At 40.2% G+C, this 22,840-nt stretch overlaps 1 protein-coding gene across 5 annotated transcripts in view; it reads left to right on the forward strand.

Moving 5' to 3' along the window:
* The first annotated feature begins 2,629 nt into the window (after positions 1-2,629).
* Positions 2,630-22,840, forward strand: part of NALCN (sodium leak channel, non-selective) — a 292,929-nt gene continuing 272,718 nt past the window's right edge. For 4 of the 5 annotated variants that reach the window (XM_067713361.1, XM_067713362.1, XM_067713364.1 and 1 more), the window contains exons 1-3: positions 2,630-2,714; positions 16,217-16,363; positions 19,464-19,646. In XM_067713361.1, coding sequence (XP_067569462.1) covers positions 16,256-16,363; positions 19,464-19,646 — 291 coding nt within the window. In that variant the 5' untranslated portion in view covers positions 2,630-2,714; positions 16,217-16,255. Of the gene's footprint in view, positions 2,715-16,216; positions 16,364-19,395; positions 19,647-22,840 lie in introns of those variants that run through there. The other variant, XM_067713363.1, reaches the window with a different exon arrangement.

Here is a 22,840-nt window from a genome sequence, read left to right on the forward strand (position 1 = left end):
TAATTACCATAAAAGACAGTATGGAAACAAGACCAACTTATCCATTGGAAAATATTAATGTAGAATAATACATCAGGTGAATATATTTCTCATACCTTTTAGAAATTTCCCTTGATTACTTGTGCTCTTTAAGGAATAGATGTGTTTTGATAGATTCAAGCTGAAAACATCTCAAAATCAACTTTGCAGGTTTCCACTGAGATTAATGAGGTTGAATAGTTTTGGAGAGAAACCACAATGCATATTCTTTAAAGAATCCTTTTATTTACTTGCTATTGTCCAAATGGCTTCATCTTTCCTTCCCCTTGATAATATATTTTCTCATTTCTTTTTTCTCTCTGTAGATATCTTCCATGAGCAAAAGGGCTATTGAATTCAAAGAAACCTGTGTTAGAGCAAGATTCATTGACTTCAGAAAGTAGCATAAATCTGACGTCATCTTCTTAAATTCTATTTTTTTTAAAATTTTGGGCCCAAACAGGTGCAATATCTGCAGGAATAATGTGATGTGAAACCAATGAACTTTCACAAGAAGCCTTGCTACTATGATACTGGGCTTGAAGATATTGTATTATTTGCCAGGATAAACTACAACCCGGAGAAAACCAGATTTCATAGGAATTACCTTCACTCATGCAACTAAACAAGGCTAGGAAAAAATATGCATTTCTTATAATAAATTCATAATCAATAATTTCAAATGGGTCCTTAAGATTACCAGTAATCATGTTCCCTAGTGCAGCCACTCCCCCACTGTCCTAGTTGACAATTTCCCAACTTATTTTTCCCTCAAACCTCCAACACATCCTTCCTCAATCCTTGCCCTCACTTGATGAGTTTCTTCCTCTTTCACTGAAATAAAAAATAAAATCAATTAGAAGATAATTTCCACAAGCTCATGTCATCCAATTCCCCACCTCCCTGCATTTAGGACCTGACACTCTACGTTCTCTCCTGTTAATATGAATGAATGTATGAATCATCTGTGCTTCTTGGTCAGGCCAGCCGTCCTTTGTCTAGTGAAGTTCAACCCTCTCTTCTACTCAGGGACATGCTTTACTTATCATCTTCTTGCATCACCAAGTTTTCCCTATCCACTGCATTAGCAAAAATGTATTGTTATGTCTCCCATCTTTAAAAGAATAATGATTGTCTTTTCTCCGCTTCCTCTTTCAGCTCCCACACCATTTCTCTCCAAATGTTTACAGCATAACTCTTTGAAGGAATTGTCTATATATAACTTCTGCATTCTCATCTCCTTGGCCTCGAAATGATTGTGTGTCGATTGTGTGTCCATTTTGTGTTGTGAAGAATATTTCCATATGGTTTCATTTGTTTAAAACTTAGCTTTTTATATAGTTGGTCTTTCTAAAATCTTCAGAAAAATATATTCCACATGGTTCTGTATTTCATGAAATGCTAATTATTTTTAAATTTCCTCTAAATAATAAAAAATGCTAACACTGGCCCAATGTGAATAGATTGTGCAAGGGTTTTTTTTTTAAATGATAAGTTAATTAAATATGCAGAACTAGAGATTTTATTTTAAAAATGTGTGTATGTGATTTTACTCCCATCTCTTGGACTATAATTTTGTAATAGGGAATTGTTCTTCGGTTTGGGGTTCTGATTTCTCTTCTAGAGGAAGTTTCATTCAGTTTTCTCTCTCCCTGTATTTATGTGCTTGTGTGTGTAGACAGGACCACACACAAGCACTAAATCACTGTCAAGGATTCTTGGTGGGTTTAATATCTGACTACAAAGCAAGATGCCGGCGCCTGAGTAAACTTTTCAACAAATGCAGCTGAGACGATAATGTCCCCTGGGTCTGAGCAGGGTGCTCAAATTTCCAAGATTTCCCCAAACCTGCTCCGCTGGGAGTCCCAGGAAACATCAGGTGCAGCTTCCTGTCCGGGTATCCTTACAGCGCCTGGAGGTGACCACTTTTTGAATGGGCATCCAGCCTCATGCACATAACGAAATATTTTAATGTTAAGAGAAAATGTTAACATGCTTAGAAGAGATCAACGTCACCGATGCCCTCATGATTTAGCAGTTTCATACTCAAGGGTGAAACTAGTCCTCATCCTCAGATACTGTGTCCAGTAAGACAAGACCACACGTACACGGGCCCCGCTCGCCTGTCCGCGGTGGCCGTACGTGTGCCCGTCCCGAGTGCGCGAGGAGCCCTCGGTGAGCACACCAGGGAGCACAGGAGGAGCTAGCTGGTAGGGGAGAGCCCAGCTGCTGCTGCTGGGAGGCTGGGCCAGTGGCGGCGGCCGGAGACAAGGAACCTGATGCCACCGACCTTCCCGCTCCCCTCTGCCGTCTCCTCCCTTCAGCCCGGGGTGCCTCCAGCATCCCAACCCCTGCGGCAAAGCCAACTCTGATTTAAAAAAAAAAAAAAGGCAGAAAGAAAAAAGCCCTCCCCCCCACCCCCGCCCCCGCCCTCGCCCTCGCCCTCGCCCTCGCCCTCGCCCTCGCCCTCGCAGGCCCAGCAGCCCGGGTGGAGCGCGCCGCCGGAGCCGCGGGAGGTGAGGGGCCGCGTCCCCGCGGTGGGTGCGCGCCCCGCCCGCTGCCGCCGCCCGCCGCCGCCCGCCGCCGCCGCCCGCCGCCGCCGCCGCCGCCGCCGCCGCCGCCGCCGCCCGCCGCCGCCCGCCGCCGCCGCCGCCGCCGCCGCGGCACCATGACCGCTCTGAGCGCCGGGGTTACAGGTTGGTCACGGCCGCCGGAGGCCCGGGGGGGCGCGCCGGTCGCTCTGGTCCTGGCCGGGCCCAGGCGGGCCGGGGGCGGGGGGCGAGGGCCGGGCGCGGAGAGCGGAGCGAGCGCCCCCCAGGCTGCGCGGGGAACGGGCGCGGGCGGCCAGGAAGCGCTCCCCTGCCCCGCCGCGGGGTGCGCCTTCCCCGGCCTCGGATGCGCGCTGGATGCCCCGGGCCGCCAGACCTCGGCCTGCCCCGCCAGCACCCGGGGGCCAGGTGCCTGGGGGTGAGGCGGCCGCGCAGCGCTCCCCGGGGCCCTCGCGCAGGTGTGAAGGCCGCCTGCCTCGGCAGGTTTCCGGGCCGGCCTTGTCCACCCCGCCGCCAGGCTCCTGGGCGTCGCTCTGCGCTTCACATCCGTCCCTTTATGAATTGGCCTGTTTGAGTGGCTGTCATTAGGGTGGCCACACGGCGAGCAAAGCAGGGTCCTGCCAGAGCCACACCGTTTTGTCATTGAGCCCTTAAGAGACCGGTGTGGGTCTCCTGGCTGGAAACTCAAGGCGGGCCCAGAACCCTGAGCAGGGCTGTATCTCTCGGACTCAGATTTTCTTCTTTCAGGGCAGCGTGGTAACTCTAAACGCAGGTCCTGATAAATGCTTGAAATATCATAGGGTAAATCTTTCAATTTTAGGCATAATTGTTCAGGGAATATCCGATCAAGGATGCGTGTTCAGACACACTCAGGTTCAGGCCTCGGAAGGATGTGTTTTTAATCTCATGTTTGTACAGTCATCAGCTAGGCCTGGATTGCCCTCGCGGTGAGAGTTTGTGTACGAGGAGGTCCGGGTTGGCGAAGACCATTAATAGGGATCAGAAAGTAACAGGTGGCTATTTTTTTAAAAAAATTATGATTCATATTTTCATAGCTACAACTGTGACTTGAAATTAAATAGGAGAGGAGAGGTTGGCCTATGGCAGTTATCCGCAAGGCAGATATAGAGCAGGAATGGTGTTTTTTTTTTAACATTCAAAGATTAAGTTTCAACAGTTCTAAATAAAAATCATGGCTTCTCAATCCTCTACAACAACAGCAAAAATGTATTTCCTAATCGGTGGGCTTTTGTTCTGTGGGCCTTTGATGTTGGATTTTCCATTCATCTCTAGTATATTTGATCTGGCTGTTGCTAAAACTAGAGTGAAGGAAAAGTCAAGTTTAAGAGAAAATGAAAAAGTGAACAGGCTGGTTGGACCCACTTGGAGTTCATAGAAGATGTGACATTTTGGCAGAGTAGATGGTAAGCATACTAGGAGCTCTGCAAAAGTTGAAGACAAGCCATGTGAAATGGTGGTAAACTTTAGCTATGACATAGTCAAAAGAGGAAAAATATTACACTTGTAAAAGGAAAAATATCGACTTGAAATAGTAGCATTTGCTTGCAGTTTAGAGAATTGAAGTTTTGGGTACCATTTTTTTCTTCTTCTTTGGGTATGGCATTTCTTTGAAATGAGTTCCGTTTGCTTCTCTTCTCTTTCCTGCATCCATTGTGAGTGTGTATATGTGTGTGTACACTTGGGCAGGCATGTACCTATTTGTTTCATCCTTTATCAATGATGCTGTGATAATTTTAGAATTTTCATAGCTATGTGAATATATCCCAGGGGAAGAGTGACAAGTTTGTGAAGAAAAAAAAAACACATCTCCCCATAACATTGTATCCCAATGTAAACCAGGCGCTGGGCTAGGAGCTGGAGGTTCAATGAGGAAAAGAGATAGACCAGGACTTATGAATCTGTCAGGAAAGACAAATATGCAGTCAAGTGGAGAGACAATGAGATAGCCTATTTTCTAGTTTTGATTTGGAAACTATGACCTTCAGTTTAAAGAAATTATAAATTGCCCCCCCCCCAGTATCAACATTTTGGAGGTTGTCATGTTATATGATTCTTACCTGTCTCAAGGACTTGTGCAAGAAGTTTTTACACCTTCAAAACTCGTTGTGCACAAACTTTTAACATTTTAAAATTAATCCTTTCAATTTAAAAATAATTAGATATGAAAGAAATGACAGAAAGGATTGTGAAAAGAGAATAAACAACCATAGTCCCGATAACCTAATACAAAAGATTGTACTATCTGTGTATTTTTAAGACTATATGACTTTTGTGTAGCTGTGGTCATGTGTTGTACATTTTTTTATGCTGTTTTTTCCATTTATTATTTGTCATAAGTATTTTTCATGTTTCTATACAGTTTTCTTCCTTAAAAAATTATAAATATAAGACTATGCCCTATGAATATAGGCTCACTTAACATGGCTATAACTCTATCATGGGATATTTGCTGTTGCCAGCTTTTCATCATCATAAATAATGTCCTGATAGATAGTTAGAGTATAGGGATTTATTTCTATTGGAAGTTATTATTTTTCATGATAAATTCCAAACAGTGATATTCCTGGAAAAAATGGATTATCTAAATTTTTAAGTAGATATATATTATATATAAATTTATGGAAATATATATAATATATATTATAGGTTACGGATATGTACATAGCTCCAAGTTGGCTTTCTAAAGGTTATAATTCTGAATAAGATGATTTATATGCTTTCTGAGGTAAATCTGCCTTTTTAGTATTTGTGGATCATCTTCCCTCTTTTACAGGAATAATAGAAGATAAAATATCTTGGATTTATGACCTTTGCACTGTATAAAGACTTGACCTTTAACAAATTCATCTGAAATCCAGCTGATAAAATATACCTCTTAGAGTAAAATCAAAGTAGGAATGCTATAAAAGTTGTAAAGCTGAATAAAAAGGTCTTTTAGGAAAAAGTGATTTTTGAGCTCAGGTGTCTAATTCTGCTTTTTGCTTTCCTACTCAGACTTCAAATAAATGATCAAAGGAATTTATATAGTGAGAAATCTGTGCCCTAAAGGTACAGAGAGAAGAAGACCGTTTGTTCCTAGGCTGTCAACCCTAAGGCATTTCTTGTAGATTCAGTACTGATGGAACTGGGCTCATGAAACTGATGGGTAAAACTAAGGTTCAGGTCACAATTCCCTTTCTCAGAGATTTGTACAAAAAATAAGTAACAGAGCTTCTGCAGAAGCCCTTAATGTGAAGGGGTGAAGGTTAAAGGTGGAGATTTCTGTTGGTAAGATGGAATTCATTGACTTCTGAGGCAGTTTCTCCATGAGACCCCAGGGCAAGGACAGCCACACCAAACAGAATGTGTTCAGATGACAGGGACTGACCCTGTGAGTCCAGAGGTTGGGGCAGGAGATGGGGTTCCGGGGAGGGAGTCCGGGAGAATTAGAAGTATGAGAAGTCAGAACACTGCAGCCAAGGGAATCATTTATGCAGAGATCAAGAGTGAGACTTATCTCCAGTTATGCAAAGGAAGGAGATGAAAAGAGGACTTTGTTTGGGGCAAGGATGCTATATGTGGAAGACAGCCAACACAGACACACAAATCAGTGCTCTTCCTGATGGGGAGAACAGAGCAAATGGAATACAGGCCTTGTTCTAAGGGAAATATAATAATTATTTTGTTTTAGATGGAAAAATATTCAGATGAAGATGGGTTATCATGGACCAGGAAAAATTAATTAAAAGTAGCCCACATGTAGATCTAGCCTGGTGAACACTTTGAATTTGAAAAATAAAAAAAGGAAAATATTCCATCAGTATTTTTATCAAGTTGAAAGAAACTATTCACAAGGGAAAATTTAGACTAGCTTCATTCTCCTCCTCCAAAATTAAAGGATCAGTAAAATAATATACTGAAAATGTGTAATTCTGAAAAATAGCAGAAGACTGTTCTCTTACGATACTAGTATGGCTCAAAATGAAATATAAAAAAGATGAAGAAATACATATTAGGCGCCTGCTACCAAAAGAAATAAAAGGTGAGGTAGAAGTATGTAAAAACAGAATAGTTCAAAAAAGAATTAAATGAGAAAAAATCACCTTATAATAATAAAAGTTGCTATCTTTAATAAAGTTATGATTACAAGCTTTCTATATATAATACATATACTAATTATCATAGCATTATAGTGTAGATAGGCAAAAGTATTCTTGTGTGTATTCATTTTGGGCAACATGGTCCTTAGATGTAGTATTTCCTCAAAAGGTCTATGACCTACGATGGGATAAGGAAGCAGCATTTCAGCTTAGGAAGTAAAGAAAACAACAGAAAAGAACTAGAGAGGTGAAGAAAGAGGAGAATGTTTAAAAACATGAATGAATTCATGATGAAATAGAAAAGCTTTAGATCTGATAGAAAAAAAGTAAAGCCCAGCATTCCAGTCTTTAAGGCCTATTAATGTATAGCTATCTATAGGAGGCATCAGTGTGTCAAGAACTAAGAATGAGGTCGGGCTTCCCTGGTGGCGCAGTGGTTGAGAGTCCGCCTGCCGATGCAGGAGACGCGGGTTCGTGGCCCGGTCCGGGAGGGTCCCACATGCCGCGGAGCGGCTGGGCCCGTGAGCCATGGCCGCTGCGCCTGCACGTCCGGAGCCTGTGCTCTGCAACGGGAGAGGCCACAAAAGTGAGAGGCGCGTGTACAGCAAAAAAAAAAAAAAAAAAAAAGAATGGGGGCCAATGAAGGAAGGTGTTGAAGAAACGGCATGAAATTCTAAGGATGGGTAACTGACCTCAGACTACAAGAATGGAAAAGGAGAGGTGGATGGTGATTTATCAATAGAACAAATGCTAACAGAACTTGGTGGCTGAACCAACAGAATGAAAGGGAGGGGTGGGTGAGGAATGAATCCAGGACCTCAAGCTTGGGTGATCGTGGGCATTTTTGCACCTATTTGTAACGCCTAGGTAGAACAGCTAATCACTTCTTTATCTTTCAGTTAACTGTATCTGCAGGTTAAATCCTTTGCTTCTTTATTTCTTTATTAGTTCTTTATTGTTATTATGAAATCCACAGGAGATCAGCTTCACGTATCATGTTTGGAGTAGAGGAAGGATTTTTTTAAATTACTTATTATTTCTGAAAAGTACAAATTATGGAGGCCTGTGTCAGACAAGATACAAATTTGTATCAGACAAGATATGTCAGTGATGGCTTAAAATACTATTGAGTATATGTTATAAAATTTGCCTGGGGTAAAAAAAAAGCTAATTCAAGTATGGAAACTTCCTTGGCTATTCCTCCCAGGAGCTGAAGCTCAGAGAATAAGATAAATATTGTAAATAAGGAATTTAAATTTTCAGAACTAGAGCTTGTTGGATTAGTCTTTCTATTTCTCTCAATTCCATATGTCAATACTTTGTGGAGAAAAGAAATTTTAAACTCTGGGGAGCCTCAAAACAATTTTCTACTTTTTGTTAAGTAATAATTGAAAGCAATTTTAAAAGCTAGTTGGTTCAACTAGACAAATTGTTTTTGCTTTGTTCCTTTCAAGAAATGAATAGCCATATTCTAGACTAGAAAATTATAGTAGAAAAGTCAAGGAAAAACCAAATTTCTTAGTTGTCTTCTCATAAGACAAAAATGTATTCTTGTATATCAAATATATTCAAATATATTTCAAATATATTTAAATATATCAAATATATTTTTGTGGAAAATTCTGAAGTTCTCTGAGGAAAACTTAGAATATACTTTATATACATTCAGTTATAGATCAAAATTTTTGTCTCAGATTTCTATTTTACCTTTATTGTTTATACCAATCTCTCTTATTTTTTTCCCCAATAACCAGTCTTGACTCTCACCTATAATTTCTGTAGTGTCAAAATGCTCTTCTGAGCATCTAGACCAGTGGTTCCATCACTATTGGGACCAGCACTGGGAGAGTGTGTTAAGAATCACCTGGGGAGTGTTTTTTAAAAACACCATTTCCCATACTTTACCCTGCAAGGTTCTGTTTTAGTATGTCTGAGGTGAAAGATGCCCATGGTTGAGGGTGTTTACAAACCTCCCTAATGATTCAGATGTTAATCATCTTTGGAAACTACTATTTTAAAACATTCACCATTGTCCAAATTTTGTGAATTCATGTTACAAAATTAAACAACCACACACATACATAAATAGATAGCTCATTTTCATTTTCCATACTATTTAACTACTGTATGGAAAAGTTTTGAAAACCACTGTTTTAAGCATCCATCTTCTTTGTCCAACCATTGCAAATTCATGATGAGGTTAATTGACTACAATAAAAAGAGGTAATCTCCTTTTCTGATCTTTCATAATATTTAATGATAGTAGCAGTTTCTTAAAATAATATGCCCGTCATTGGACTATTGGATGATGAAAACCCATGAAACTTCTGCCACGACCTGGAGGAAACTGGACCTTTCTAAAAAAATTATACCATCAGCCTGTGGTGATTTTTAACTCTGATACTCTTTTCTTAAAAATTTCTTACACCTACCTTGTACCCAAAATAACTCAAAAAATTAAAAATACATATCCTTTCTAAACTTGGAGTGAAAGGCTAGGGCTTGTTAAAAGGATTGACTGAATTTTCTGAGTAGAGAGGTTGGAAAGAGGATGGTCAGCCTACATGTGTGAGCTGATTGCCTCATTTTGTAACCAATACAGTGGTTTAGGAGACAAATACAACTTCTAACCCTCTCCTACTGATGGGCTGTTTTAGTTTGGCCTGCAGGGTGCAGTGGTGTTGGGACATCATAGTCTATCCTGAATTCCTTTACCAAATCTAGTGATTTTTAAAGGTCAAAGAAAATTCAATTTTCACAATTAAAAATGAAACAGAACTGAATCTTTGAGGAAGTAATGAGACTGTTTTGAAGTATTTGTAGAAAGAACTAGAAAAAAATATGCTGCTTTTCTTTGGGATGTAGGAAGTAGAGTCAGTATAAAAAGTGGGGAACCATTTTCTGTTTTTAATCAGTGTGTTGACAAAAGGAAACGAGAAAAGAAGAGCCGGCGGTTGGAGATGGCCCTTTGAAATGTTTAGCTTCCTCTGTTTGGTGGCCCATCTTGGGTGGCTCTTGCTATCCTGCTGAGACTGGACCACGCATGTAACACTGTTTTTGCAGGGCTGCATCCCGATTTAGCTAGGGCCAAGACGTAGATGAGAAAGCACCCAAACGGAAAGTGCATTTGGAGAGAGAGAGGCAGAGAGATACAGAAAGAGAGATTGCTGCTGTGATCTGGGGTCCAGTTTTAACGATGTTTTAGTTTGCCTGCTAAGTGATGTGCTCTGCTGTTGCTAAGGCAGACCTAGGACTCAGGCAGCTGCCTGCCTTTCCTCCAACCACTAGGAACCAATTAGAAGAAAAGATGCATCGCATTGGGCCAATTAAGTTTCAAGAGCAAAGGGTACTTTGGGAACAGGATGCACTTGCCCCGGGGCATTGCAGTCTAGGTGCTGCCTTGCTCTAATTTAGTTTCACTACTCAGACTTGGGAGAGGCCAGAACTTGGAGACTCCCCATCTCTGTTCGCTGGGGAAAGAGAAAGTTCTATTCACAAAGCCCTGGAAAGGTCAGGTTGAAAGACAAGGACAACTGAATATCATGGGGGTAAAGGTCAGAAAGTGACCTTGGGTAAGGCACTCACCTTCTCTAAACTTCATTGTCATCTGTGAAAGAGGAATAGCAGAGACACCTGCTTTATTGGGGTGTGGCGAGCAGTTGATGAGATAATCCACTCAAAGCTCTTAGCCTCACACATGATAAATCCTCAGCAAATGTCAGGTGTCATTTGTTTATGCTTAAAAACGGATGATTTTCATATTTTACTTGTCTTAAAGAAATTACAATGAAATTCATCACTGTTGCAAAACATTTGAATTGTACAAAAGGTCTTGAAGTTAAAAAGTAAGTCAAATTCTCTGCCCATTCTCTCCCTCCCTCCCCTACCTCTGTTCTCCCAACAAAATGGACTCCCTGGGTTCTAAACTTGCTTCCAGTTCATGTGGATCTGGGCAAGCTTGCCTCAGACTTTTAATCTGTACAATGGGGATAATACTAAAAACTACATCAAAGAGGTATTACAACCTTGGAATAGTGCCTGGCACAGAGCCAGCTTTTGATAAATGTTTGCTCTCATCTTTCAAGTGGAAAAAAAAAGAATGCATAATGCTTAAGCTTGATTCTCTTCTAAAATTAGGTACAGTAATTTACAGACCACCATGCTACCCTGAGTTGATAAAATGCATAAAATTATGAGCAGCTTCAAGAGTGTGTTAAGAAATTTTGTCATTGGAAGTCTCTTGGGAGGTGATCTTTTGCAAACTCCCAGGTGGAATAGAAGTCCTTTCTGCAAACTGCACGATGTGTGTGTAGTCATTCTCTCTGAGAATATCTGGAAAGAAGTGTACCATTTCTTGGGATGGCCAAACACATTATTATTAGAAACTTTTAGATTAAACGGTTCTTTTGTTGAATAAACAGCTGCCACTTGCTAACTTCTGATTGGTAGCTTCTATTTAGTCTGGATTTTCTTTGCTAGAAGAACAAAGAACACTACAAAATAGAATCACAACCCTGAGAGTGCCCTGAGCTTTGCATTTTGACTATGACAGAAGGACTTCTCTCAATAAAGCTCTTCTTTCTGCCCTAATATAATCTCTGCAGAAAAACATATACTCTTTTACCCATGTATCATAAGTCAGATCTGTTTTCTATTTTTCATGTTCTCAGCACATTTGGTCAAGAATTTATGAGACTAAAACTAATTCTAAGAAATGAAGAAATCTGTCATCCTTAGGAAGCTGTCTCTTTTACTGTCTCTTTACTACAGCTGTCTCTTTACTACATGATGTAAGATTATCAGATGGGAGTTAGTAAATGCTTCTTTATGTGTTTTTTTTTCCCACAATTTAGACAAAAGATGATAAAAGCATAATAGACTATTTCTAGGATTCATCCTCTAGGAAAAAGGCTGGATATATGCATACTAACTTCCGCTATCTGAAAGTGACATTTAGATAGATTTGATAAGGCGTTTGATGATTTCTTACCAGAAAAAAAAAATCGACACATTTTTATCAATGTGTGGCTGGAATAACTATAATATGACTCATATAATACAAACGGATTCAGTTTTAAGAAAGGAGAATGTCTGTAGTGTTTTCGCAAACAATAATCAATGCTAAGAGGGTTTAGAATTACAAGGTTGTATGATGAGAAAGTGTTGAGGGACTTCCCTAGTGGTGCAGTGGTTAAGCCTCCGCGCTCCCAATGCAGGGGGCCTGGGTTCGATCCCTGGTCAGGGAACTAGATCTCGCAACTCAGAGTTTGCGAGCCACAACTAAGACCCAGCGCAACCAAATAAATATTTTTTAAAAGATTCATGCTTTAAAAGAAGAAAAAAGAAAAAATGTTGAAAAGTAGTTTTCTTTTTATTATCTATTTTATACTGTACTTAATTTTTAATTTAATAGTTCCGTGAATCACTTTGTCTTGGTTTATATCTGGCTCATCTCTGTACCTAAATTTCTTGATCTGTGAAGTGGTTCTTGTAAGAATCGAATGACATGATGTATGACATGCTTAGAATCAGGCCTGGCACGGGATAAGCCCTCAGTAAACATCCGTGTGGGAAGGAGTCTTTTACATGGTGGTCAGCTTAATTTGGGAGGAAATCAACTGGTGGAAGTCACAGTGGATTCGTAGTATTTTCTGTGTGAATGAATGAATGGGAAACAGGATAAGGGGAGGTTGCCTGGGTTACAGGAAAGACCATCTCAGTGTGTTGGGAAGCTGATTCTAATATAAAAGACAGGACATATTAGAAAGGGTGATGTCAGCAATTCCCTGGTGGTTCAGTGGTTACAATCTGTGCTTTCACTGCCAGGACCAGGTTCGATCCCTGGTTGGGGGACTAAGATATTGCAAGCTGCACAGCGTGGCCGGAAAAAAAAAAGGGGTGATGTTTGTGACCATCCAGACCTGAGGTCCCATGGCCTGGAAAGGGCTCTAGTAACGGGGTAAAGGGAAAGGGGCCTTGGACATACGTGGAGGGAGGAGGGAGGAAAGAAGTCACCAGTGAGGATCTGTGACGAGGGAATCCGTGCACGTGTGGAGACCTGCCTGCGGGGACTAGGAAAGTTCAGGGCAGTAGGATCTGAGAGGAAGGGGTGAAGTAGAAGTATGTCAGACCGGTAGCACCTGTCCTGTTGATTTTCAAGTGATGATGGTGTTGGCATGGCTACAGTTGAGGGAGAAGCCACGTAGGTACATGACTCAGTAATAGAAGCTGCTGGCCATCGACAGACAGTGATGGAAACTGTGGGAACAGATGCTCATTTGAGGGGTTAAGTACAGAGGACAGGCACACAGGACAGCAGGTAAAGGACATGCTAGAAACCATAATGTAGAAGATGGAAGATTCAAAAGACGAATGCAAACCCAAGAGAGTTCCAAGGAGAAGAAAAGACCAACAGGGTTGCAAGTACCTCACAGCTAAAGAAAAATGAATATATTTTCTTTTGGTCCAGAGAGAGCTGGGGTGACTACAAAACTGGATTTTAACCATTTAAAAGAGAGCCATGAATCAAAGTGTCTTTTCTCCCTGAGTTGCCACTAGCTGTTTCCAAGTAAAAGATTCACCAATGAACATATTATAACTGTGCAGCCTCCACCCACTGTTGAACTATTTAAATACCAGCTGCTTTTAATAAGTATGAAAAAGCAACTGGAGACCCCGCTTGTCAAACTTAGCGCACTGCCTTATGAAGGACACTTCTGTAAACAGAGAAAAAAAAATCGTGTTATAAGTACATGATAATGATAAGGCTAAGATACACAGGAGCAATTTCCCATCAAAATAATAAGCGTACCCAGGATACTTAAATATTCCTCCTGGTCTTTATCAGGGGAATAATAGGTTTGCTGTACTCAGTTATATTGATTCAACCTGAATGAATGTGTATGACAATATTTCTGTATATAAAGGAAAATTATTACAATTAATTGCCTCAAATTAATTTTGGATTCTTCATATATTTGTAACTTGAACTTATTTAATATTATTAAATCAGTTATAGGTTCAGTGATTCAGGAGCCAGTTGTTGATAAATACATATTTGTTGAGTTTTAATATATATGTGGATTAACCAGGTTTTCCTGGGCACTGTTTGATTTGGTGACACTTTTGTATTAGGTAAATTTTGAAAGTGGATGATAACTAATGTCATTCATTGTAGTTGCACTGTTTTGGTGGCTCAAATATAGCCATCGTGGAGATTTTTTAAAAAAATAAATTCTGGGTGTCTACTTCTCTAAGATAACAAATCCATAATCAAAAATCGGCTTTGCTCCAGATGGAATATTAGTAATACAAGGTGCATGGAATTCATATGTGAAGATTTCACATTTATACATCAAAATTTTTTGAGACCTTAACTTACGGCCAGATCACAGAGCAGTTAAATGGCCATTCATAAGCTTCCACTGGCTCAGTGGAAAGGTATTATGGCTAGTAGCTAGGCCTATACATTTTTCTTGTATCATCTTTGAGCTACATTGTAAAACCTCTCTTCATTTCCTCCTTTGCCTTGTGTAATCTTGAAGGATTTCTAAAAGATTCTGTATCCAGTTTTGGGGTACATAGGAGACTGTCATTCAAGAAGCATCCCAAATTGAGGCCACCAGATGTTCCCCCGCTCCACAGTAAATCCGAGAACAAGCATAATTTGAATATTCTGCATATATTTACATATCAATGTCAAGAGTCCCTAACTCCAATTATGTAAAATAAAATTAATTAGTGCAGCCTGCTGCAAAACCCATATTCAAATCCAATATTCAGGGCAAGGCAGCCTGGAAATACCTAGCACATCTTAAAGGCAATTAGCTTGATTTCTTCTGGGAATAAAAGGGCCAGGCAGATGCACCTACCTTGGTGCATCAAGGAGAACAGACACAGAGGTAGGCGCTCGAACACAGGGAATCGGATCAAAGGCGATTGGTCCTGAGCTTCTGTGTTCTCTTTCCCAGGGAACGTTGCACACACGTACACAATCTGCAAACACATTCTTATTCTTCTCCTGTTCCCACGAGGATTGAGTGGCACTCGCTGACCTTGGTTAGGTTTCTTTCCCCAGCCCCAAGGAGTAGCAGAGAGCAGAGCCAGCGCACCTTCCTGGTGATAGAACTACTGCATTTTCCTGACTCGGCGTCGCCATGGCTGTGTGCTGCCTGGAGGACCTTTACCCTCCCTCACCTGCCTTTAGAAATTCTCCTAATCATTCCTCAGCACCAGTTTGGTCTACGACGGACACCTTAGACTTTGTAGTCAGAGCTTCTTTTAAAACCTCAAGTTTGCTTTGGTGACCTTGGTTGCTGCCTCGAGACTGGACTTCCTCATGCTTGCATAAAAAGACAAGATGTTTCCTTTCTTCCACCAGTTGTAAAAATTAAATATCATTGCTAAGTGCCCAAAACATAGTTCATATCCGGAAAATGTTAGCTCCTCTCCTTCCTTTAAGACTCAAGCCAGGGACTTCCCTGGTGGCGCAGTGATTAAGACCCCGAGCTCCCAATGCAGGGGGCCTGGGTTTGACCCCTGGTCAGGTAACTAGATCCCACATGCATGCTGCAACTAAGGAGCCTGTGAGCCGCAACTAAGATCTGGCACAACCAAATAAATAAATAAATATTTAAAAGAACAAAAAGATTCAATGCAGGTGTTAATCAAAGGAGAAGTCTCTGTGGGTGCAGGGGTGATCAGGCACTGCCTGCCTTTACAGTATCTCCTCCCACATTTTTGCACTTATATTTGCTACTTGTGTCCTGAGGGCCCAACGTGTAGCTGCTGGATTGTGGCTGGTGGTAGTGATGGCTAAAGGGAGGTGACATGTATAGCAAGATGGGGATGACTCAGAATTGTGAAAATCTAAGTGGAAAGCAGGCGTTTCATCATACCCCTCTTCGGTATGCTTTGGGTTTACTTCAGGGTTGGTAGAAGAATTGATATAGTTACAAAATTCATAAAAGAAAAAAACGCTTTATTTAGAGTAGATTCTGCCCCATTCTCTCTGGCTCCCATCCACCATGGCAAGGACAAAATTGGGAGGTCAACCTGGGTCTATCCTATTGTTGGCAATAAATGTCTGTGAGTGTCACATTAAATTAACCCCGGGGGAAAATTCTGAGAGTGATCTGAGTAGTTTATCTGGATTGGTCAGCTGTGCTCTGGCACAGACCACCTTTAAGTGGAGACAGCTCTAGGTATATGAACATAGACCTCCAAAAATTCCCTATTAATATGTGAACCCTAAGAGGCAAAGCTATTTTACCCCAGTTAATCTAGACCCCAGTGGTCTCTAAAGTAGCACACAGAATGTTGTATGACGTGCACAAGACGATCTGTTGGGTTGAGAGAAAAAAATTCAAGTTTTTTTATTAACTTTTATCTCATCCTTTAAAAATTCCTAGCTGCATGTATTGATTATATACAGTACAATAGAACAGGGGTGTAATTAACAAATGCCTAGGCACGCATGGGGGACTCTGTTTTTGCGATTAGCATAAGGATGGGTTAGGGCACTAACACACTCTCCATTTCCTCTTCCAGATTGTGGTTTTGAACTTGCTCCCCAGAGCTAACTTCAGCATGCTCAAAAGGAAGCAGAGCTCCAGGGTGGAGGCCCAGCCGGTCACTGACTTTGGTCCTGATGAATCTCTGTCGGACAATGCAGACATACTCTGGATTAACAAGCCAGTAAGTTTCTTTTTGGAAGTGTGGAGAGGCCCACGCTGATATAAAGGAAATTTGAATCATTTAATTCAAAACTCATGTAGGTTTGGCTTTGAAATGTCTGAACTGCAGTAGAACGTGGATGAGTCTCAGAGTCTGGAGGTTGAGAACAATCCCGATGAAATAATGAGGTGCCGCTGTGAGTTATTCGCAGAGGAAGGCATGAGAGGTGGTTTGGCTCCCCCTTCTCCCTTCAGAGCCACGAAATGTAGAGTTAATACCACTTCTCAGATTGACCCAAAGCTGGAGACCGAGATGAGGAACCTGTTCGACCAGACTTCCTTTACTTACCTTCTCATGATGCAGGGACCTGAGGAGACAATCAGATGTTTGGAATTAAAGGTCTCCTTCTGAGTTGCACGGAAAGGTTAATGAGATAGTGGATAGTGTCTCTGAAGAATTTTGTCACCTTCTCTGCCTAATTAAACTGATGGGAACTTGAGGGGAAGCCTGGCTACACCAAGTGTCATTGTACACGAGACAGTCTAGCAGCCAGAGCTGGGGCGGAAGGCATAGCCACAGGGCTGGAAAGTTCAGCTCTAGGATCCTGAGTGGTATAAACTCCTTTGTCAAACCAGCAACAGGGGCTGAATTCAGGAAATGAACCGCTACTCTCGCAGTGCTTGCCTTTCCCTTGACCTTGACCATGATAAAGATGATCGGCCTTGGTCCCCCTGTCCTTTCCCGTCTAATCTGTCCTCAAGACTGCTTCTCGCCCGCTCACATTTCTTTCCACATTTCCGTGTCTGTTTCCGTCACCCTTCTGCTTTACGATCATTGAAACATCCCTTTTACCTACAGTGCAAATCAAAATGCGTTAGTATCACATGCAAAGCCCTTTATATTGTGGTTCTAACTTGTTCAGCAACTGCCCTTTCCTGCATCTACATACACTCTGTTCACCTGTCGGTGGCTTCCTGCTCTTCCGAGATGTTCGGCCAGTTCACATTGTTTCCTTTGCCCCGAGACCCTTTCCCAGCAGCTCAGATGAGTCACATCACCCTCACCCATGAAGGCTCAGATGTGACCCCTGCCCCCATCCACTCTGAGTTTCCTCCTTTGACCCTTCCCCACCATAGATGGAATGAACCTCTTCTCTTTCCACTTATCCTACTTTATATGTAAATAGAAATGATATTGTATATAAATATCTATGTTACGCACATCAGACTGAAAGTAGTGTTGAGTCAAAACTGTGTTGTTTCCATTTGTGTGTCCTCAGAGCCCAGCATAATTTCTGACACATAGTAGGTCTTCCATTCACGTTTAGAGACTTTGAACAGAATAGACAATAAAGCAGTCGCTAACTTTTTCTTAGTATCCACCACATACAGAGCTTTCTGAGAACTTCTGAAGAAGGTAGTTTTATAGATGTAGGCGTGTAAACACTAGAATGATTAATGCTTAATGAGAATTCATTCTTTAAATTCACTACAGTTTTGTTGTGGGAGAACCCATCTTTTGAAACTCTTGGGTAATTAGATCCTTTGTGTTGGAGGCCCAGATGGGGCTAAATTTACACACTGATGTTTATTGAAGCGCTTCCTAATTGCCATGAAAAGTACATCAACTTTTAAAGTTAATCATCAGTGACTTATATGGTATGGAATTAGCAGCATTATGTCTTCATGAAAATATTACAACTGTCATTAATATTATAACCCACTCACCAGCCTACAAGTGTCTGAGTCTCCTCAAAGTTCTGACAGGTTTTCTGTTTCTCATTGTGGGTGCTTGCTAGCTTGTGTAGCTGCAGAACCATCTACTATGAAACTAAAACACCTTCTTTCAGTGGGAGTATATTAAAGGATTAATGTGACTGCATATATATACAGGACAGTCAATAAATAACACATTGAGATTACGTTTAGGAATTGTGTAGTAACTGATTAGCTAGTAATATAAATTGTGTAGGTTTAGCATGCAGATGCGTTAATATTTTTTATCCTAGGTATTAGTTTTCATAATAAGATGTTATGCATGAGTAATTTTATGTCTTACACATATACAGATGTATACACACACATTTATCTTTTTAATTCCTACTTCTTTAGGTTGGGGTTAAGGAAAGTCTTCAAACAGCACGTGCACTGCCAGAATTGCACACAAACTTATTTTTTGGCATTTTAGGAGAGATATCTGGGCTAAATTTTTATAAAACATGTTCTCCAAAGTAAAGAGGAAAGTCCATTTATTATTAAGCTTTGAAAATATAGGATGAGAGCAGATTTTAAAATATATTTTTATACAAGGGTGTTGCATATAAGATAAAATAGAAAGAGAACCATTCTTATGGAATATGTATCAATTTATTTTAAGAAGCATTTGAGGTCTACTAGGCTAGGCCACTGTGCTAGATTCCAGGGAAGTTACAATAAATATGGTCCCCGTTTCTAGGTGCTCATAGTGCATAAAAAACTATGAAAGTAGGGGCTTCCCGGGTGGCGCAGTGGTTGAGAGTCCGCCTGCCGATGCAGGGGACACGGGTTCGTGCCCCGGTCCGGGAGGATCCCACATGCCGCGAAGCGGCTGGGCCCGTGAGCCATGGCCGCTGAGCCTGTGCATCCAGAGCCTGTGCTCCACAACGGGAGAGGCCACAACAGTGAGGGGCCCACGTACCGCAAAAAAAAAAAAAAAAAAAAAAAAAAAACTATGAAAGTAATAGCATATCACTTTTCTATCAATACATATATTGATTGAATCAGAATCTCCCTATATTATGGCCTTATGCCCTGGTAAGTATCAGAGCCATTGGGGTAGCCTGACCTGGTTAACATCGAAGCTTTGGCTTTTATTAATGCAGGACCACAGACAAGCCCCTTAACCTTCCTGAGTCTTAGTGTTTTCATGTGAAAATTAGGCTGCTTTGAGAATTAAACGATGTAAAATACGTGAAAATATTTAGCACGTTACACGTATTTAACGTGTTAGTTTCCTTCTTCCTTTTCTCCCTACTGGTGAAATATTTCCATCTCGTTATTACGTTTTCCAAATAGCATGGTTCATAACACAAGTTTAGGATATTTCGTGGCATCAAGATAGTAACTCCGGACCATCTCTGCAGTGGGTTCATTCTCTGCTGCGCATCTGTGCCATCATCAGCGTCATTTCTGTCTGCATGAACACGCCCATGACCTTCGAACACTACCCTCCTCTGCAGTACGTGACGTTCACCCTGGACACTCTGTTGATGTTTCTCTACACGGCAGAGATGATAGCAAAAATGCACATCCGGGGGATTGTCAAGGTGAGTGCTTCCGTGTTATTTAAGCTGAAAACCAAAATGCATTGAGAATCTAAATCAGTTTAATGCTTTCACATTAATTTCGGTCAAACAAAACGTCTCTTTATTTTATCGATATTGAAGTCTTTTTAAAAAGGGTATAACTCCAGATGTTGGTGAAAATATAATACATTAAGAATAATTAAAAAGTGAAGTCAATTGTGTAAGGCACAAAGTCTTGGAATATCTGAGAAGGAGCTAGATGGCCCCACTGCTGACTTCGTGAAGGCCGGAGGAGGGTCTTTCATGCCACCTATGGGGTGAGCATGCCACCTAGGCCAAGGAGGCACCTGTTGGTTCATGGAACGCAGAATAAACGTCATGTGATAAATTTGCAGTGCGATGGTAATCAGCAGGATGTCATTCACCTGAGGCATTCTGAACATATTAAGAGGGAAAAAGAAAGGACTTGAAATGGAAAGGAATTCCAGGACTGTAACACAAGGAATGTGTAACATGAAATTGGCACCATTGGGAGACAATAAATAAATAAATAAAAGAAAAAGGAAAAGAAAGAAAAAGAAAAGGAAGAAAATTTCTGTCCCGGGATATCTCTTTCTTCTGTAACCCTAACCTTCGCAGAGGGTTTTTATTTATTTATATTTTAACCTTCATTAAAAATATGTAGATGATGCTGTCTCTAAAGTATTTCAAATTGTACTATTTAGAGAGACAATGGTATAATGAAACAGCAGATTGGGTGTTAGGGTCTGACAAATGACAGATTTGACTCAAACCCTAGCCTTTTCTTTTACTGGCTGTATCAGCATCTCAAGTGCGGTAATTTTGATGAAGAAGGGCCTTATTTTGTATAAGCGTTTCAAGACTTTAACAAGATGATGCCTAAGATATAGTTACTGGGTCAATTTTTTTGCTTCTCTTTACAATAATTCATTGTGTGCTATCTTTAAAAAGGGAGTTCACAGTCAATGCACTACTTTTTTCACTTTTAACTTTTTAAAAACTTTTTATTATGGAACTTTAAAAATTTACAGGAAAGTAGAGATTATAGTTGTAATGAATCCTGTAACTCAGCATCAACAGTTATCAGTATTTTCCCAGTTCTATTTCATTTTAAAGCAAATCTGAGAAATCAGATTATTTCAGAAACAACTTCTTATGCATCGCTGACTGACAAAATCTTTTTTCTTACATATTGCATCTAGCACAATTAACAATAATTCTTTAATGTAGGCTAATACCCCATCCGTATTCATAATTCCCCAGGTGTCTAAAATATTTTCTTTTACAGTTAGCTTCTTTGAATCAGGACTCAAAGAAGCTGTACAAAGTGTATTTGTTATATTTTAAAATCTCATTTAAGTCTCTTTAAATCCTTTAGGTCTCAGCCCCACATGCCCTGCACAAAAATTTTCCATGTCATTGATCCATTGGGAAAGTGAGTCTTTTGTCTTGCAGAATGTTCTACAGTCTAGGTTTGGATAATTGCTTCCCGGTGGCTCTATTTAATAGTTTCTGTTTACCCCGTATTCCCTGAACCTTTTTGACTGTTGACCAGTGATGTACACAGGTGTCTCTTTCACCACGTGGTCACCACAAAACAGGTTGTCAAACTTTTGGATATTTGCCAATCTGTTGGGTGGCAAATGGTAACTCAGTGTGGTTTTAATTTGCATTTCCATTTGACGAGTGAGGTTGAACCTGATTCTATGTATATAAAGGCCCTTTTCAAGTTGTCATTATTTTTCACTCAAATTTTGGGCACTTTTTGTGTGTTAGGAATATTAGCCCTTTATGATGTAAATTGCAGTTATTTTTCCCCATTTGTCATTGTCTTTGGCTCTGCCTGTGGTTATTGGTACCACACACACTTCTTCCTGTCCCAGATCATGGGCAATCTTTCCATTCTATCAAGTCTGCTCCCGCACCTTAAAGGACTGTTTTATAGTTTTCCTCATGTAGATTTTGCACGTTTTTTGCTATATTTATGCTCTGATATATATATATTTTTTTGCTCTTGGTGTGGGGTCTTGTCTTTTATAATGTATTCTTACTTACTGTTGTTCTTCTAAATGAAGGCTGTTGATTTCTGTTTGTTAATATTATATCCTGCCACTTTACTAAATTTACTAAATTTGTGTATTGTTTATAGTAGTTTTTCCATTCATTCTTTTGTTATTTCCATATCATCATATCGTATACAAATAAAGACAGGTTTGCCTTTTTCTTTCCAGTTCTTATGCCTCTAATTGCTGCCACTAATTTAATTGGGCCAGCTAATAATACCTACAAAATTTTAAATAGTTTTAGAGACAGTGCGCATCTCTGCTTAGCTCCCGGCTTTATTTAGAACACCTCTAATGTTTCCTAATTAAGTAATCTGAAGGATTTGCGTTTTAAGTATGCATATTTTATCAAGTTAAGGGAATAAACATTAATTCCAACTTTCAAGAGTTGCATCTTGAATAGCTTTTAAATTTTGTTGAATGATGATTTTTCTCCTTAGCTCTTGTAATAGTGTGGATTTCCTAATAATTGAACTATCCTTACATTCCCAGAAAAAACTCAGCTGGGTCATGACACAGTTTTGTTCTGTTTTAATCGGTTATTTCATTATATTTGTTATTATTTTCCTTGTGTAAATTTTGTCTAATCTTTGTCAGGTTTTGATGTTAGATTTTCTCTGTGTGTGTGTGTGTGTGTGCACTTATATGCTCTAAAATAATCTGAGTAATCTTGAAATTATTTTAACTTGGAAAGTTTGTTCGAAATCCCCTGTGAAACCATCTGATTCTAGTGCCTTTTTGGTAGGACTCCCTCTTCTTTCTGTTTCTCCTAGGGAAATTGGTCTGTTTAGACTTGCTTGGTCTGTTGGGGGTCTGTTTGATGAAGTAAATTTTCTTATGAAATTATTCACTATTTAATTTGTTTAATTTACTAACAGTGTATGTTTATTATGCACTGATTTCCAGCTAAAATATCTGTACAACTCTTTGCCAAACAATGTGAAAACTTACTAAGAAAAGTGTAACCTGATGCTTAAAATAGAACACGATGCACACATATACTTTATTTGGGTTGGTAGACTCAAGTCCACGTCCCTGGAAAGGCTAATGGGAAGAGAGGGAAGAGGAGGTAGTGATACACTTAACGCTTATCAATTGTTAAGTATTTAGATAAACATTGCCAGCACAAGA

This window comes from Pseudorca crassidens, chromosome 18 (genome assembly GCF_039906515.1).
Source record: "Pseudorca crassidens isolate mPseCra1 chromosome 18, mPseCra1.hap1, whole genome shotgun sequence".
NCBI classification, from domain to species: domain Eukaryota; kingdom Metazoa; phylum Chordata; class Mammalia; order Artiodactyla; family Delphinidae; genus Pseudorca; species Pseudorca crassidens.